Source organism: Drosophila miranda, chromosome 4 (genome assembly GCF_003369915.1).
Source record: "Drosophila miranda strain MSH22 chromosome 4, D.miranda_PacBio2.1, whole genome shotgun sequence".
Classification (NCBI taxonomy): Eukaryota; Metazoa; Arthropoda; class Insecta; order Diptera; family Drosophilidae; genus Drosophila; species Drosophila miranda.
Genome location: NC_046677.1, coordinates 11,165,498 through 11,184,729, shown reverse-complemented (window position 1 = coordinate 11,184,729; position 19,232 = coordinate 11,165,498). Strand labels below are relative to the sequence as shown.

The following is a 19,232-nucleotide window of genomic DNA, read 5'->3' as shown; positions in this document are numbered from 1 at the left end:
TCAGACAGCCGGCGGGAGGGGTGGGGTCTGGAGTGGGCAGCCCCCAGCCCCAGATGGGGGACTACGGGAAATCCCAGCCAACCGGAGCAGACTTTCTGTCTAGCACTTTTAAGGCCCGAAGTGTGTCAGCAACTTTGCCACGTCCTCGACATCCTCGACATCGTCGTCGTCGTGAACGTGAACGTGTCCTTGTCCTTGGCCCACACACAGACAGAACCGACTATTTTATATATATAAGATATATATGATGCATATATATATATATATCTGTGTGTTTTTTTTAAGGGGGGGCAGAATGTTTAAGGAACTTTCGCTTTAGTTTTGCGCTGCTTTGAATTTCATATGAAGACAAATATTGAGAAAACTTGTTGACACTGTGGGTGGGCGGGGCATTAAATGGCTTTTTTCTCTCTATTCCTTTGTAGAGTTTACTCTTTGGTTAACTTTTAGTTCGGACTTGCAAAGTTAATTAAGGATTTAAAGCGTTCTCTATTGAAAGGGAAGTTTTGGTCTTTTGAGAAAATGTTCGGAGCATGGAGTATTACGTGGTGTGCTTCAATGCTTCAATTAGTAAAAATTAACTGTTGAAATGGAGCTATTCAAGTAATTAGCAAGTCATTTAAATTCTACTTTTTCCAAAAAAATCTACAAAACTGACTTTTAGTTAATGTTTATGCTAATGAAACAATTTTAGTACTATTTTAACCCCAATAAAAAAAGGTTTATAACTATATTTATATTGGAATACATTGCCTTTAATGTTTTTTTCGCTTCAAAGAAAAATGTACTAAAATTTAGTACACTCGAACTAAAATATTCGCATCTCAATTTATACAGATTTGTTATTCTGCAGCCCAAAACTGAAAATAAAATGTGTAATAAATTTAGCACAATTGAAAAAGGTTAATTAAGTTTAAAATTAAAAATAAAATATGTATTAAAATGTAGTACCACCAAAAAAAAAGTCAATGTTTAGCTCAATTTATTTAGATTTGTATTTTTGGTTGATTTAAAATTTCCATTTAAATTATTATACATTTTTAGTACACTATAATTTAGTACATAGATTCGTAGGTTTTTTTCTAAATTCCTTTTTGCAAAAATTACTAACATTTCGTTTAGCAATCATTATTCTTCCCTGTACTAAACTTTAGTACATGTCACAATCGATTTTTATATGAAATTTTATTGGTTTTGTTTTTCTTTTCTTTTATGAATACGATTTTTGTTGTGCAGTGTAGTATAAATATTTTTGTGAGACACCTTTAGACCTTATTACGAGTTGTTTTTTTAGTACATTCTAACACACTTTTAGCACAATAAAAGCGTTGCATTTCGTTGGTATGAAAGTTTTCTTCTGTTTTGTTTTGTTTTTTTGTTTGATGAGAGGTCTACAACATATGATATGCGAGTGATATGCTTCCGATAATTATTAAATTACATAGATACTACAACGATACGATATGTGTTTGTGTGTGTGTGTGGTGTGGGAGTGGTGTGTATGTGTGTGTAAAATCGCCTATGAAGAAATGCTAATACAATACGATCTAAAGTGAAGGGCCCCCCTGAATAAATTGTGTATATTAAAACCCAAAAAGAAACGCCCTACGCCCTACGCCCTACGCCTTGCGCCTGATGCCAATGAGGCAGAGGACGAAGAAGATGATCGTCCAGCCGGCCATCACAAGGAAACCATTGTAGACCTTGGCATTGGTGATGGACCAGCCCTTTTCGATGACATTTCGTGCAGATATGGAGGGTATGGTAAAGGGTAATACCATCACCAGATCCTGCAGAAACTGTGGCATGCTCTCCAGGGGCCACAATAGACCTAAAAACATAAATAAAACATTCCTTAATGTGTGATAATTTTGAAACGAAATTACATTTACTTACCGCAAAGTATAATCATGGGATAGAAGGCCCCAGTGGCCACAAAATTGGCCTCCGTATGGGATTTACAAAATACGGAGATGAAGAGGCCTTCAAAAAATAGAGAAATTATATAAAATGAAGCCATAATTTATTATATGTTTTTGCTTACCAAACAACATGCCACAGAATGCCGTCAGTGTTAGCAGTCCAATCAGGGTCGTTGTGTCTCCATTGTTGTAGGTATCGAAAACAATGCCAATGTACATGATAACCTCAAACGATTGCAGGGCCATGATTATCAGTTGGGTCAGAAGATGGGCCCACAGCATTTCTGTGGCCGAAACACCAGCCAACAGAGTGCGATCCCAGATACCATCCATGCGCTCGGAAATGAAAACAGCAGCCGTCATCAAAGTGGCCAAAAAGAAGACCATTCTATGGGTGGGATTTAAGGATAGTTAAGGCATTGAACGAATGGATTTAAGAAGGGTTTCTTGTGGCTAAAAGAAAAGATCAGAGGGATCTTCAAACGTGCCTTCTTTTAGTTCCAAAAAACCCTCTCTGAATACTCGGGATAGCAGAAACCAATGGAAAAATGGAATTATGAATTATAGAAAGTAGAAACATTAGAAAAGGAGTCCAAGAAATGATTGGCAGATCGTACTGGTTCCCTACTCACGTCATAACAACACCGGGGGCACAATACTGCTGGAACTCAATGTCTGCAGTGCCGTAAATGGGTTCCTGGAACTGAACTGGCAATTGCACCAGAGCGGCCGAGGCATTACAGTCCTTGACCACGCTACTCATAAACGAAGCGAATTTATCACGTAGTTTGCGTTGAATAAAATATGCCACTTGTTGATCTACAAACAGAAGAAAGAATCTCTCATTTAAAGATACGAAATCGGTGCTTAAGCGGTGTCCCACCTGTCATATCGATGTGAACACTCAATTCCGCATGGTCCACAGCCCCATCGCTGGCATGGCGTCCGTCTTCGAGGACCGATGATATCGATTCACTAAAGTTGTGGAAAAAATGAATGTAGCCGACGGTGAGAATCTTTTTGGCATCCCTCAAGGCATCCGATTCGCTGGTATAGTACTTCCTCGTGGCCACATCGTCGCCCAACTCTCGTATGAACCGACAGGAGAGCTTGTGGAACTTGCACGTGTCGTTGGAATCGTAAACGGTGACCAGACTATCGTCGAAGCACTCCGAATAGCTTTTGACCTCGCCCGAGTATATCCCCAGTTCGAGATTCTTTGGGGTTTTGCCGATGGCCAAATAAAAGCAAGACAATTGGATGATGGGAAACAAAAGCATGAAAATTATGCCCCTGAAAGACGAACAAAGAGGAGACGTTTAAAGGGGGAATCTTTAGGGGATTTTTCTACCACTTACGATGGCTGTCGGAAAAGCTGCACGAAATTCTTGGTCATCAAAGCCTTGAGCCTTCCTTTGGTCGTGAAAAACACCTTCTTTCGATTCTCATTCACCGGCTCGTCGTAGGGAATGGGCGGCTTTTCCAGGCTCAGGCCAGGATCATGGGTATCTATCACTTCTGTGGGTAGCACAGCTGTTGGCAGGGCCTGCTGCTGATTCTTATTGTGATCCATTATTTGGGCCAACTCATCCTCATTGCCCTGCCGTTGGCTTAGTATAAGAAAGGCATCTTCAATGGACTGTGTGCCGAATTGAATCATGATATTTGTGGGTGTATCCTCCGCCAAGAGAACGCCATTGCGCATGAGGCCAATCTGTGGGGGAAGAAAGTGTTTTAAGAGATGTTTTATACCAGAAATAATAAGGTTTTCCCTTACACAATTTGCCTGCTTGGCCTCTTCTATGTAATGTGTGGTTATGATCACAGCCAATTTGCTATTTCTGGTTGTCTCCACAAGAAACTCCCAGATTCTAAAAGGTAATTCAATGATTAATCTCTCCGAAAAGATCGATTTCCATCCTCCACTCACTTCTCACGCAACATGGGATCCAAGCCCACTGTGGGCTCATCTAAAATGAGGAGCTCCGGGTCGTGGATCATGGCGCAGGCAAAGGACAAACGCCTCTGTTGTCCCCCGCTGCATTGTTTGATCATTTGTCGGGCTGGTGGGAGCTGCAGCAACTCCTTTAAGAGCTTGAATTTCTCACGAATCCGCTCATCCGTCAGGCCGTATATCCGACCAAAGTAAAAGATCGTTTCCTTGACGGTCATCTCCGCGACCAAAGCGATCTCCTGGGGCATGAAGCCCACACGAGAGCCGGGGACCCCGCTGCCAGGAGAGCCCGGCTTTACGCCCAAAACGTTTATCTCGCCGCCATTGAGACGCCGCTGGCCAACAAGGCAGGAGAGGAGTGTGGTCTTGCCACAGCCCGAGGCACCTAGCAACCCGTAGCTATCGGAAGAAAGTTCTTGAATATATAAGTATCTGTCGAATTCGAACCGGAATTTCGTATGCCACTCACATGGAGCCACGCATCACGTTCATATTCAGTTGATTGAGCACAATCTTGGGGTTCGATTTGGAGCCATAGTACTTATAGCCATTCCTCACTTCCACGGCCGCCATCTTGAGAGTTCTCGCTTATGCTTTTCTGTGGAATAATTAATGAAAATTATAGAATTATTTAATTATTTAGACAGGGACAGCGCGTCAAGGGGGTGTTTCGAATGTTTTATACAAGGAATACGCTTTTCGATGATTTGCGATTCACATTCAATGGGAATCTTTCTTTTATACGATGTTTACGAGTGTGCATTTTTTACGCTGATTTATTATTTTTTAGGCATATTTTTGATATTCTTTCTATTTTATGAATATATTTTTTCTGTTTAAAATTTAAATTACGGTTTTAATATTTTTATATTTTATTTATTTTTTAATTTAGTCTTCTTTTTAATTTTTAGTATTTATATTTTTTAAATACATTTTTTTAATTTTAGTTTTACTTTTAATTTATTTGTCTTTCTTGTTTTATAGTTTTTATTTTTAAATATATTTTAAATTTTTTTAATTTTTTGTTTGTTAATATTCCATTTATTTATTAATTATTTATTTTTTGTGCTTTACTAATTTTTGGGTTATTACCATAAAAGAAATATATATTTTTTTTAAATCCCCTACTTTTTGTGGTGAATGGTCCTCTGTTTGTTTTATTCAAAATGAATGTATCCTTTCGCTTAGGGGAACATTTTTAAAGCAAATCAACGTCATTCAGAGAATGTTCCCTAGTGAACAAGGGGTTTAATAAGACTCCATTCAATGGTATCTAGCTTATTCTTAAAGATCCCCCATTTTTTTCCGCCACGCCTCTGATATAATCCTCATAAATCACTTGCGTCAACAAAATTCTCATTCTCATTTTCTTGATTTGGTTATGTATTTTATTGATTTGCTGCCTCTGTTGCCTCTTTATGACATACACGTGCCGTTCTGCTCAAAGCACTTGTCCGATCCATAATTTATTTCGGATTTCATTTAAGATATAGATGCTATGTGTGGCATCAATGGGTGCTATGTGTAGGAGTGCTAGCGAGTACTCAACCTGCTAATTAACCAACCCATCGCTTGACTGAAAGTGAAACAAAAATCTCTGTAATTCTATCAGCCGACTAAAGTGGAAGTCTTGGCAGTTCAATAACCTCTTTCTGGGCGATGAAGATACATCGAGAAAAGATACATATACTCCTACATTGTCTGAGGAGAACCTTTCATGACCAAACAGATTTGGCGGATACAATTTGTGTAGATTATTAGAGAATATTCCTCATAAAAGTTACGATTTTCTAGAGTTCCGTATTGTTGCATGACTCGAAGTGTTTTTGCGGCAAAGATTGATTAGAAAATTGCTCTATTAAGATACGATACAGTAGGAGAAAAGGTTGGAGAAAAACCCAAAAGATTTGCTAGCAAATATACACGGTTTTTATGAGGTTTCGTCTGTTCAAAACCTTACAAAAACACATTAAACAACTTCATTAAAACCGGGTGAAAAGGTTGATATTAGAATACGAAAATATTAAGCTAAAGACAATAGTGAATCATCTTTAAAGTTAGTTATTTTTGCACTTTTTACGCTGTAAATGATGAAACAAAAGGGTTTCGTTCCGACTTGAACACAAGGGAAAAGTGTTTTTTGAGAGGCAGAACTTTAACTCTGGTCAGGTTTTTTTTCCGGATGAATGTAAATTGTAAATTGAGACTTGAGACTTGAGAGGGACAGACAGACAGACAGACACACGCGGAACAATCACAGTGACATCTGATGTGGGAGGCGGGGGGAGAGACACAGAAACGTCTTGAATAATAAGTGGAGGGGCTATACTATATAGAATATCTGTGTGTTTAGTACCTATATCTCAACGTCAGAAATAATGCATTCTGAATAAGCAAACACCTTGGAAGTGGACTGTAAAGAGCCGCTGCTGCTGCTGCAAAATGTAACTCGTGAATCTGATGAATGCGTCAGTGACGGCGACGTTGGGGAAGTGGCGGCTGCTGCTGGCTCTCCAAAAAAGTGTGAGAAGAATCGTAAATAGTTATATGACTGTCAATATGTATACATATGCATCAGGTGGCGGTACTATAGAGTGGGTGAAGAAGCATGTGACGAATGGAAAAATGTATTCGTTTGGTGACCTCTTTTATGGGTTATTCCCAAAGCACACGAAAACGTTTGGTTTTTAAAGCCTTTTTTTTTTACGGATTTTTTATTTAAATTATCGGAAAGCGTTTTGGTGTTCTTTGAAGGCTTTGTATGTTTTGTGGAGGAAGAGGAATATTTTTGGTTACCCTTTTTACAGACCAGGTTACAATCAATTCATAACCTGGTAATTATTATCCGATTTTAATGATTTTAGGAATTCAGGTACCGATTATCATTATTTGGAAGTCTGTGAAGTTTCAGTATCGTATCTTGAAAATTGTGGATTCCCCAAGACCTTTACTAGAAACCAAATCTTTATTTATGAGTCCCCAAAGTTTAATTTCCATTAAAATTCTTTATAATAATAGCAAAAGCTCTCTTAAAGACCCTCTAAATGTTACCCGAAACCTGTCCCATTCATAACTGACTAATATCCCTTCCCTTTCTGACTCCCCATCATGATCTCATACTTGCCTTGCCTTGCCTTTCATTCAATGTTAATTCCTAGATTTATTTAAAAAATGTATTAATATTATTATTTTATTGACTCCCTCCCTCTTTATCTTTCTGTCTTTCTTTCTCGTTTGCAATCTCAAAAATTCCCGTATACGATATAGTATGTATTTCTCGTGTGTGACCTTGCTAATCAGACTTTGACCCACTTAGAGTGCCGACTCATGTTTTAGTCTCTCAAGACCCAAAAATAATCAAGCAACTTCATTGCATTCGTATCTATTTATCTGTTTAGCTCTCTCACATATCTGTATCTGTATCGGTATCGGTATCTCATAGATACATAATCAAATGCGCCGGCGAAACAAAAAAAAACACACACAGCCCCATAATAAAAACGCGTTCGTTCGAAAGTTAAAAGCCCCGAAAAAAAGCAAAAAAAAAATAAACACAAAAATTGAGTAAGGTTAGTAACACACCAACAATCGTGGCCATAACTTAATGTTGTTAACGTTTCTGCCCGGCCCGAATGCCTGCCCGCCTGCCTGCCTTTTTGTTGGTATTTCTGGTATATCTTTCGCTTGTTGCTGTTTGCTTAACATTGCAGCCGATGACGCAAAAGGACAACACAATTTTTGTTCAACCTGATGTCCAGGTGTGTGTTTATTTATTTTTATACATATATTTCTTTATAAAGCTGTAATTTTATTTTACTTAGCCGAAATTGAGAGAGAGGTTTAAACAATTATTGCCCTGAGGGTTCAACCTTACTAAAAGATTAATAAAATTAAAATAGTTTTAATGTCTTAGTGTTTGTAAAGTGCGTCAGAGATGGGGAAAAACATTGAAACAATTCGGGGGAAACATGTGCGAAAAAAGAAAAGAAATAAAAGGGCATTAAGGAAGACGTGGGGAACGGAGTGGATTCTTCTTTGCTATTTCCTATGCCACTCACTTGTACCATCTATCAATCATCTTATATGAGCATTTAGCATGAAATAATAGAGAAATTTTGTGCTACAGGAATAAATTCTATCATATCTGAAGAAATCCCATTTGTTTTCAATATAGACAATATTCTTCACTTTCATTTCAAAAGAATCTAAAAAGTCGGAATATTTTATAACCCTTTCCACATACCATTCAATCTGAAACAATATTCAATCTGTAGATAGTTTTTATCTTTAAATATAGGGACCTCTTTACATCACAAATCTATTATTTGTTTTTTTTATTAATTTTTATTGGTATTTATTTATTTATTATTATTTATTGGTATTTATTTATTTATTATTATTATTTATTGGTATTTGTCTATTTATTATTATTATTTATTGGTATTTATCTATTTATTATTATTATTTATTGGTATTTATTTATTTATTACTATTATTTTTTGCTATTTATTAATTATTATTTGTATTTATTTTATTTTTATTTTTATTTTTATTATTTATTAATTTTTTTTTTTAAGAGTCTCTTTCCTCCTACAGCATCTTCAAAAATCTTTTTTAAATTCTCACCAATAAAATAATAATTTCCCATGCTTAATTTCCTCTACCAATATTTTTTTCCCCCGAGAAAAAACTTCACAAATCAAAGATGATCAGAAAAAAGCCCAAAATTAATTATTAAACAAAAAAAAGCCGCCAAAAACCTTCAGTCACAGAGAAGACGCCACTCGTCATCAAGGTTGCTGCCAGCAACTGGTTAACGGGGGCTACCGCTGCCGCTGCTGCCACTGCTGCTGACGTTGTAAAGTGGTTCCAAAAAAATTGTCTATATGGTTTATTGATGTGTTTTATACGAATTTTCTCGTATGCAAGCACCGCATTTTATTTGCCAAAGAGTCTTTTCGCAATGTTTGCAATGGAGCGGCCCTGAGCTGCTTAGAAGTGTGGTGTGGGGTGTGTGGAGGGTGGAGGGTGTGTGTTGCCCCCGAAAATTGGAGGTGGGTCTTTCTCAGCGGGCCAGAATGTTCGACTGAGTAATATGCGGCTCGTAAAAAGTAAGTGTACAACGGGCACGCCCCCTTTTGAGCCCTGGCCAACACGTTTTCTGTTACCTTGATGCAGTTTAACGGCTTATTTAACAGGCCAAGCATATCGGCCAAGTCACTAACTAAGACGCACAGTTCCGATCGATCGAATCGGATCGAATCGAATCGGAGTGTTGCTGCAGTGTTAGTGGGTATTTAGTTCGTGCAACATGTGGCTCGTGTACCGCCTCTCCACCAAAACGAAGACCCGCTCTCTTTGCGGCTCTGACGGCTTGCTTCCTTCTCTCTTTTCGCGGCGTGTCTTTCTGTGCTGTCCTTCTCTTTCTTCGGGCCAGGCTTTTTTGTGGCATGGCCACTTCTTATATAATGGCCACAACACAATCATTTCGGTCAAGCTGAAACAGTGGTGCGCCACTGTTACCCCAGCAGCAAAAACGTACAGCACCCAACAACAGCTCTCCGCGGACTGTGCTTAACCTCATTCACCTTTTGGGCTGCAAGTGGAATATAATTGAATTCTTTGGGAAGTTTCGCCAAGAAATTGGATGGAAAACTTTGAAAAGGGGAAGCAGATTTTCTTTTAAGATTGGTTTATGTAGAAAGTGTTTAAACCGAATTAATAGGGCTTGAAACTATTATAATGAGCGGAAAACAGTTTGCTTTGCTCTTCGGAATAAATAGGGAATGCATGGTCACTTGCTTTTCTTATTTCAGCTCTTATAGTTATCCAAACAAGATGAAATTTGGAGTAGAGATGGATAATAGTATCATATATCACTTCACAAAAATTGGACATAATATCTCAAAAATGAAAGAAATCGCAACTAATTTAATTTAATACAAATATGATCCCATCAAGCTGATTTTTGGATTTGTGGTAGATCATCTATAACTCTAGCAAAAATCAGAACCATATCTCAGATATAAGGGAAACCAAAACTGTTTTAGTTATTTTCAGCTGCTATAATGATCCAATCAAGATGATTTTGGGAATTACGGTACAAAATACCATCATCTGTAAATCCATGAAAAATCAACGCCCCATCTCTAAAACTCTGGACACCACAATGTTGCCGGTTTTTCCGCACATGAATGATTTTCGTCTTTTGGTTTTGTTTCTTTTTATAATAATTTTAGTTGTCCCCATTGCATGGCATGGAAGTCTCTTTCTTTGATTATAATTTTTTTGCTGCTGCTGTGCCGTCTCTTTCCCTGACATTTTGTTTGAGGTAACACACGGCTTTTACTTCTTATTCGAGTTTTCTGTGGGTTAGCGTTTTGTGTGTCATTTTTTTGCTGCTGTGTTTTGTATAATTATAGCTGGTTGCATGGTAATAATTGTCTTGATAATGGGGCTAGGAGTGTGAAAAGTATACGAATTATGGCAAGTAGGGGAAGAAATGTGTGTTTCATTTGAGAAATTACTCAATTGAGGAGAGTTGTATGTACATGCTTAAGGCATTTATCTGCCCAGAAATGCTTGTGGTTTCAGCAATTTCCCCAAATTATCTCCCTCTAGGCATCATCGTTTGGGCTACCAAATTATTTCCCTGATTCCCAAAACGATTTCCCTAACGATCAGCCATGTAAAGACATTAGATATCTCCTAATCGATTGCGTGCCTTAATTTAATTGAATTTCCTTAACCAAATTGATTGACAGAAAGAGAGAGGGACGGAGAGGGAGGGAGGGACCTGTTGCAATCTTTTGCATTTCCCAATATCCCCTGCACACCCCACTTTATTTTCTGTATGTTTTTTTTTTAAATACAAACAGATATTGTGGGAAAAAGTTAAAAAAATAGTGCTCTATGGATTGCCATTTATGTTTTCAAAAATTCTGGTATAGGATACCCTATCATCCGTATGTATACCCTATAATCCACAGAGTAGATAGACCCTATCTATCAACCATATCCCGTTTCATGCTTCATGCGGCATTGCGCTCAAGTTTGTGCCTTAAGTCTTTCGTTTTTCCTCTTTTCTTCTTCGCCTCTATTTTCCATCATTTTCTGTGTTTGTGTGTGTGTTTTGTTGTTGTTGTTTTTTGTGTGCTTTTCCACCATAAGATAACACACAAGCAAGGAAAATACCCCCCAAAAAACATTTTCTGCTGACTTCACTTTGAATGCGGAAATTGTGGTTTTTGGTGGCACACAAAAAACTGAGATGATTTTCAAGTTTTTCATACAAATTTGTGTGTATTAAAATATATATTTTATGGTAATAAAACTCCACTAAAAATTATAAAATAATTAATATTTTTGGTTCATATTCGATTTTTCACGCTTCAATGGTTAGGCTTATTCCTTTATAAATTATAAATATTTAATTGGAAATTCCATTATTCCTTGTTTAATGTCCAATCCTTTGGGGAATCTATCACTTTTTCCATCCCTTAAGCTAAGATTTTTAATTGTTTTTTAAAGCACACGGAGACTTTTTTCACTTTTAATTTTCACAAAGAAGTTTTCATATCAAAATTTCAACACCAGTCCAAAAATGAACATTTATTTTCATTTATTTCAACATTTTCTTGGCTTAAATTCATGATTTCCACACTAAAAATCGTTTATTCCACTCGAAAATCATGAATAAACCAACATTCCAGCAATAATCTTGCTAAATTTCGTACCGTATTCAGCGAGTGATTTTTCTTCTATTTCTCTCCTTCTAACTCTTGTATTTTGGTGTTTTGTTTGTTGCGCACGCGCGCTTTTTGTGTTGCAATTTTTGGCTTTTCGCTTTTTCGCTTGATTTTTGTTTTTGTGTGTTTGCGTCTCAAGAGTGCTGCTTGGCCTGGCCTTTTCCGTTTTTCTTTTTACTTCGGCGGTTACTCGCGCGATTCCACTTGGCCCCAAGTGCTGCTCGCAAGCTCCGGTTGACGACTGAAGCAAACCGCCGACGGATCGCGCACTCGCAAGCTTGACTTTAAGCGCCTGACTTTTGAGCTTTCAGACCAGACCAGACGCCCGATCGTCGAGCGGTGGCGCTTTTTTTCTTTTCGAAGCCCAACGACAAAAAAAAGTTGAATAAAATGCAAAAAAAAACACAGAAGATAGATTGTCTCTGAAATGAAATTTTTAATGCGGCACAACACAGCACTTATTTTTACTTCTTTTTTATTTTTTCTCTGCGTGTGTCTGGGGAACTTTTTTTCCTTAGCAGATTTTTATCTCTTCTATTGGCAGGTTATTTTGTAATGTACGAGAGATATGACTAGATTTACTTGATTGCACAGTTTCATTTAAGAGGGGAATATCTTAAGTAATAGAATAACTTTTAAGCAAAAACCCCAAGTGCTTTCTGTCAGTTATTGAATGAACTTTCATATAAAAACAATCAGCAAATAAATAGAAAAATGGTAAATTATTGATAAATATTACGAGATTTTTTACTCTTCTTATTTTTAGATATATTCTCGGGGAATTTAAGGGGAGAGAAGAAGATCCCATACAAGATAGTTTATCCTCCCATATTGTTAAATATTATTTATGGATAAACGTTTTTGAAGTGGGAAATGGATCTTTTATATTTTTTTTAAAGTGTCTAATATAAACTCTCGGCTTTTTTTTGTATCACTTTTTGAAGCAATATTAATTGCTTTGCCTAATTAAAATTAGCAAATAAATTCAAAACCTTTCAAAATAAAAAAAATATTGCTATATTTTGTGTTCAAAAGACTTCAACCCTAAATGTTCTTTGTTTTTAGATATACGCTTGAAATTAGATAAAAAATGTACCCAATACAACGCAGAAAGAATTTCTGAATTTAATTACCATAAAGCCTCGTTGATTTATGTCTTCAAAGCGAGAAATGTCATTAAATATATATATATATATTGATTTGTGTGAAACCAAACCATTAATCTATCAAACTGTGCCATTAATCTATAAAAAAATTGAATTGATGAAGAAGGATTTACTCTCTGCTGAATAGGGTCATCATTTTAGAGATCGATTCACAAAGGAAAACCCTCTCAACACTCTATAGTATAAATACTGGTATTTTTCCTAACGTTTTCAGCCACTTTGTTGTAGTCGCTGGAAGTCTTGGTTTTTAGTCATCCATATTAATGGATTCTACTCGGACTCGTACTAATTCTGATATGCGACTGGAACCAGTTCCGCAAGAAATAATGAATCGATTTAATTCTTATCTTTAAACAATTTTCTCTCTCTCTCTCGTTGCAGGTATGTAAATGTGTCTTAAATACAACTGTTTTCTATAATTATAACAATTATTATTCTGCGGTGAGTCTCTCATTTTTATCAAAGACGTCAACTAATTGCGCATTTCATTATGCCTTATATAAAAGGTTTCAATTGTTTCATTGATTTCGGAAATCATTGTTTCATCATTCATCATTCCATTAATAATTAAAAGAATTCAGTTATAGATTTCCTGGTTTTTTCAGGTATTTTTTCCAAAAACATTGCATGTTTTCTCATGATCTAAATTACAACATGCAAATATGTATGTAGTTTGTTTGCTTTTGTTGCTAATGTCCGATTATCGTGTTAATTGGACTACGGAAATTACAGACTTTATGGAGAGAATCATTAGACGGTTTCATAGCAACGCTTGGTTAACCTTTGAACCCTGTCCACCTGATCTCTGATGTCCAAAAGTTGAGAAAATGGCGTGTTATAAATGGTATAAACAATATTCTTTATAACTATAACTCTTTAGAGGCAGACTTTCAACAGAATTCTTTTGAGGCTAAACACTTCCGTGTGGAGAGTGTTTTTTGGGGTCTCTAAAAATGTTTAAATGGCTAAACAGAAGTCTGGACAAAATAATAATGAAAATAACACATTTTTGGAATAGAATCTTATATATGTAGTGCGGAAAGGGATTCTGTAATGGCAATATGTTCTGGAGAAGAAAGGGGTGTATGTGAAAGCCTTAGTTTTATATTTTAAGGGTCTGAAACGATGTACATACAATGGGAGTCCAATGTTTGAGAGCATAACAGTCGTAAAATTCCCATAAAACAAGAACAAAGTACAATCTATAAGTTTTCTAGGGTCTTTAAACTTTAAATTCACAAGAAAATGTAGCTGCAAAACTTTAAACTCTGAGGGTTAAAAGTTAACACGAAAAACATCTACGAAAGAGCCCCGACTTTTGGTTAGTAGCTCCCAACATTTATACTATCTTTTCCTGTATCTACCGAAGGCCGAAGTCAAACACTCTCATTTGATTTAAACACTTGTGCAAAACTACCTTTATTTCCCCATCGATTCGAATCGAATCCCAAGTCTGAGAGCCCGGGCAAATTTCTGATTTAAATCTCCATACAATTACCCCATTTGCCAACCATTTAACCCCAATTTAACACATTTTTGACCAGGTTTGTTTGGAGATGCTGTCGCCCTCTTGCACAAGTGCTTTTTTGTTGTTTTTTTTTTGCAAACTAAATACGTTTGAAACATTTGGCTCATTCGGCTCTTTCGGGTCTTTGTCTTTCATTCATTGTCTTACAAAAGCATAAAGTTTATGGCACTTAAAAAAAACACGCTTGTTTGCTCACATATTTTGGATGTTTCCATGGGTTTTCGGGGTTCGAAACAAAAGAGAGCATATCCAAAGTCTGGGGTTCATGTCTTTCGATTTTTCTTCATCCCGAAGCCCGAAATCATCTTTTTTTAGCTGACGTTTTGTCTGCTGCTTCGACTGCTTCTTCATTCACCATTTAGCCATTGGCTTTTAACCATATTTCTTCGTTTTTTTTTTTCGTGTTCAAGGCCATTCGATGGCGCTTTCTTTTACAATAGGCGACCTTGACGCTGCTGCTGCGACGGCTGCGACTGCGCAAGAGCCCCAACGCGTCGCGCCGCGTCGCTTGGCACTTGGCTCTTGGCTCTTCGTCTTGGCCTGACTTTTGGGCCTGGCTTTTGGTTTATGGCGTCTCTGGAGTTTGCACGCCGCTGCCTGCCTTCGGCCGTGTCGATGTTTGTTATCACAGAGAGTCGGCTCTGTCAGTCGGACCGGACAGGCAGACAGGCAGACAGACAGACAAATTAACCCACTTAGGGTATGTTGAACGCATTGACCACTTGCCTGGTGTTCCACCTGTTGCCTCTTCTGCTCTGCCGCTTGCCTCTGGGGCGGCCCTCTCTCTCTCTCTCACTCTCTCTGGGATCCCGCTCTTTCTTGGGTTATTGATCAGGGCAGACCCGTCTACAAATGGCAACGTTTAATTTTTTTCTGGCTTAAACGCTGACCAAAATGTCGCAAACCTTGTTGTTGTTGCTGCTGCTACTGGCGGGGTTGTGCAATTGTTAACTAGTTTCCCCCTCCAGTCTTGCCCTCTGCGATGTAGCGCAACGGTGGAACGCTCTTTAGGGTCTTTGGTGGCATGCCCTTTACCTTGGGGCATACTTAATTTTCCAGGTGTTTTGATTGGGGATCATATTTGAGCAGAATATAGGAGAAAATTAGGAAATATTGGGATATATTGTATGTTTTTTTGATAAGTATAAAAAATCAGGTAGATAGGGCGATCATTTTTGGAATAATAATATATATCTACCAATATACAAAAATTCATCGTAATCGGATAAGTCTTTTAGGAAAATATATGACCGTCGCGAATGGAGGAAAAGTTTATAGCGTCTACAATTTCGAACGCAAAGCGCTCTAATTTCATGGAATGCACCAAAATTCATCATGATCTAAAAATATCTACAGTCATAAAAAAAAAGTTAAACGAAATTCAAATTAAAAATTTCTCTAAAAACCTGGAAAAATATTAATTGCATGGAAAGAGTAATAATAATTCGGTTTTTCTTTATAAATAAAATACGTTTGTCTATGCAAAATGAAAATGCAACTTTTGCCTCGTGGTTTCCTCTGTCTGTGGTCTGTATTTTTCCAGCTCATCCAAATAGCTCTATCTCTATCTCTTTCTCTATGCTCCTCTCTCTGTCTGTCTCTCTTTTCCCACTACGCTGCTCTCTTTACCCCCATCTCTCTCTATGTCTCTCTCTCTCTCTCTCGCGCTTGGCAATTGCAGCGCGAGGTTATAGGAGTTTTGTAATAATTTATGGGTTTGTTGTGCCCTGCCCCCGACGCGCAGTCTGTCTTTCAATTGCCTGCATTACGATTATTCAGCAAATAAAATTCGATAAAAAAAAAATGGGCAGAAATAAATACAATTATTTTATTTTATTATTATTATGACAACGCCCTGCGCCTTATCTTCCATCATTTGTCGATTATATGGCATGTAAAAAAATATATAAATTACAAGCCAATTTTCCCCAACTGACACGTTTTTCCTCTCTGTCTCTCTTCTGCATTCTTGTTTTTCCTCCGCTGATAAATCGCAATATTACAATAATTAAACTGCAATTAAAAGCCGCATTGGGTAAATAAATTTGTGTAATAGTACAACATTTTTTGTCCAGGCTTTGAACAATAACTAACGCTCCGGTTTTTTGTTTGGAAACTTTTGTGGAATTATTTCTGTATAATTGTTGACATTTGTGAGGGATTTTTAGGTATAGTTCAAGGTTTTTTTTAGCCACGGATTTGCCAATTGTACGCGAATGAGGAAAATGTTGATGTTCAATAGGAAAGAGATTTAATGTGAAAAAAATAAGTTGGGCTTAAATATGATTAAATATGTCAAAGAAATATCGAAATTTTATGAAAAACTTATAAGCTGGGCATTTTCGTAATATAAAAGAATTATAAAAACATTAAACACTCATTTAAAATGATAAAAAAACACTTAAAAATATATATACACAATAATTGAAATAAATAATAATTAGGTACATTTTAAATAATTTTAAAGTGCTTTGTAGTATTTATCATAATTTTAAGACCCTTTAAAATAATTTTTCCCGCTCATCAAGCGATCTGGCAACATTTTGAAGCTTTTTTCGCGCTTCATTTGTGTCTCAAGCCTCTCTTGAAAGTTTTCGCTTTAAGTCTCTCTTGAAAGCTTTCATCCAAAAATCTCTTCAATCAGACCAAAAACTGCCCCAAAATATGGTGTTGATTTCTTGAGCAAACACGGAGCCTATCACCAGAAGCTGACGATCCGCCAGGTAACCAGATTGTATGCTAATTAAAGCCCAATTAGCATTAAAATACAATCAATTTGAGCTTTCTTTCCCCAGAAACAAAAAGCTCGGCAACAATGTTGCTCGATGAGCAGTGTTTCAGCTTCAATAACAGCCAGAGCCACAGCCCCAGCTACAGCGCAACATCTGTACAGTGGCAATCCTCTTAATGATCCCTCAATTAGGCTTAAATGAAACGAAACTGCGGCATTTTGATCGACATCGCATACAGTGGAGACAACAACTCCATTCAGAAAGTGGCATTTATTTAATTGAGACTCATTTGACAGTCGGCCTGACAGACTGGCTGTCGAAAGGGGGAAAAACTAGATGAATGAATATAGATCAGACACCCGCTGCGATTAAAACCCCTATTTATACCCCCCCACTATCACTTGCGGGAATTTAATATTCTTTAAATGAGCGAACTTTGAACCGTAATTGCTGTTGGAATTGGAATTTATGCATAATAATTCACTCCCCTCGATAGAGCCGTATAAAAGGGCATTTCGCATACAAATTATTGTCATGCTATAAAAGTTCTCTCTGTCCAGTTCTCCTCTCAGATATTGTATGTGATAATTGATATTCAATTTCTATACTAAACTTAATCAATGCTTGAGTTAAACGATGAATGTCTTAGACCGCCTGGGGCTTAAGCTAATTCCCGGAATTTTTTATTTAATGACTTGATTTTGTAGCAAAAGGTTACAGCCTCTATAAATTATTTTCCAAACTGGAATAGTTTCTGATGACTAACTTTTTCGTATTTTACATACGCCTTTGTCTTCTAATGACTGTGAAAAAGGTTTCCAGACTGCTAAAGACATGGATTTTCACTTAAAAAGTATTATTTCGCTTAAATACTCATACCCAAAATACTTTTAGATCTTGTATGTCCTGGTGGTTCAATGGTATATCTTATTACATGGATAAATTATCCGTAATTTGTAGATAACTTTGTATTGGAACTTTTATGCAGATAGAGCTTAAAAATAATACGGTACCTATGAATCATTGCCTTTTGATTATATCGATAGGCGACATATGGAAAAGAATAAGAAAAATAACGTAAATAAAGCCAAATTAATCCAAACATATTTTAACAATATACAAAATTGTTTAGTTTGTCCATATTTTATCAAAATTTTAATAATAATAATGTTTTTCAATACATATTTTTCAATTATATCTCTTATTATACCGATAATATTTAGATATTTCTTTATTTGAACTTTCATGTATTTAACAATACACAGAATTTTTCAATTGATCGATATTTTGATAAATTATTTTAAAATATCGATTGGTTTAATGTTTTGCAATCCGTAAAAACGAATATTTTGTGAGATATTTTATTATGCCATCCCTACTCTCTTGGCTAAGGTTCGCTATTTGCTTTATTTCTTTAGAACAACACTTTAACACTATAGTGACAGGCGTTATTTCCTCTCTAAGAATAGCCGTTTTAGCTAAACAATCATGTGAGTTAAGACAAGTACTTGTACCTTAGACATGTTATATAAAACAAACACAGAACTCGTGTAAATACCAACAACAGCAGAAGTAGAAGTGCTACATACGTCGAGTGTTTGTGTCGCTTTTTTTTGTCGTTTTTTATGTAGCGGAAGCAATATAGAGAGGCCCGACTGTACCTCAGGATCAGGGGTCGAAATTCTTAGAAGATCAAACTCCACAAGTAATTTAGAGTATTTTCGGATGAACATTGAAGCCAAAGCATGATATTTTAATTAAAAGAATGGCCTGTTCCTGTGGAATACGATACACAATTTATGGTAAAACCATCATTATCTTTTTAATTATGATTGATATGACGTACTCCCGGTCATTTCCATTAGCTTATGGGTAATTTAAGACCTCCTTTCCATGACGCACAACTCTTGAAACCTGTCAATGAGTGTTTTTCCATTGAGTAGCTCTTTTTTTTTTTGTGAGGGTTCCATGCCTTGTGGAGGGTCTCATTGCTATAAAGGCGTCGCCCCAGACGCACTCTGCAGCACTTGATCTGCCCCAACAATAAAAGGCAGGCAACGCTTCCCAGAACCCGTTACCCAGGGGGGGGACTCGGGGACCCAAGCGGAAGTCGCAATTCCATAAACTCGAAATTCCATCACGCTCACGGGCCCCTCTGCTGCTTCTCTGACGGTCGGAGGAG

At 36.9% G+C, this 19,232-nt stretch overlaps 2 protein-coding genes and 1 long non-coding RNA gene across 3 annotated transcripts in view; 2 read left to right on the top strand and 1 right to left on the bottom strand.

The window, feature by feature from the left end:
• Window positions 1-19,232, top strand: part of LOC108163316 (neuroguidin) — a 57,068-nt gene that overhangs the window by 11,356 nt on the left and 26,480 nt on the right. The gene's annotated exons all lie outside the window — the stretch shown is intronic.
• On the bottom strand, window positions 978-11,881 carry LOC108163313 (ABC transporter G family member 20). Its single transcript, XM_017298537.2, has 10 exons — window positions 11,613-11,881; window positions 4,346-4,474; window positions 3,853-4,275; window positions 3,700-3,793; window positions 3,281-3,636; window positions 2,806-3,215; window positions 2,555-2,741; window positions 2,045-2,310; window positions 1,897-1,983; window positions 978-1,831 (listed from the first exon to the last, which is right to left on the bottom strand). The coding sequence occupies exons 2-10, from the start codon at window positions 4,447-4,449 to the stop codon at window positions 1,620-1,622; spliced, it is 2,139 nt and encodes a 712-aa protein (XP_017154026.1). The 5' UTR covers window positions 4,450-4,474; window positions 11,613-11,881; the 3' UTR covers window positions 978-1,619.
• Window positions 7,051-8,185, top strand: LOC117189055. The gene is made up of 3 exons (XR_004473115.1): window positions 7,051-7,445; window positions 7,587-7,634; window positions 7,698-8,185. It is a non-coding gene; the product is annotated as an uncharacterized LOC117189055 (long non-coding RNA).

Coding starts and splice junctions, on each gene's coding strand:
- LOC108163313 (XM_017298537.2), bottom strand. CDS start 4,449: ATGGCGGCCGTGGAAGTGAGGAATGGCTATAAGTACTATGGCTCCAAA. Junction 3,794..3,852: donor GATCCCATGTTGCGTGAGAA/GTGAGTGGAGGA, acceptor ATTACCTTTTAG/AATCTGGGAGTTTCTTGTGG. Junction 1,832..1,896: donor TCCCATGATTATACTTTGCG/GTAAGTAAATGT, acceptor TTATGTTTTTAG/GTCTATTGTGGCCCCTGGAG.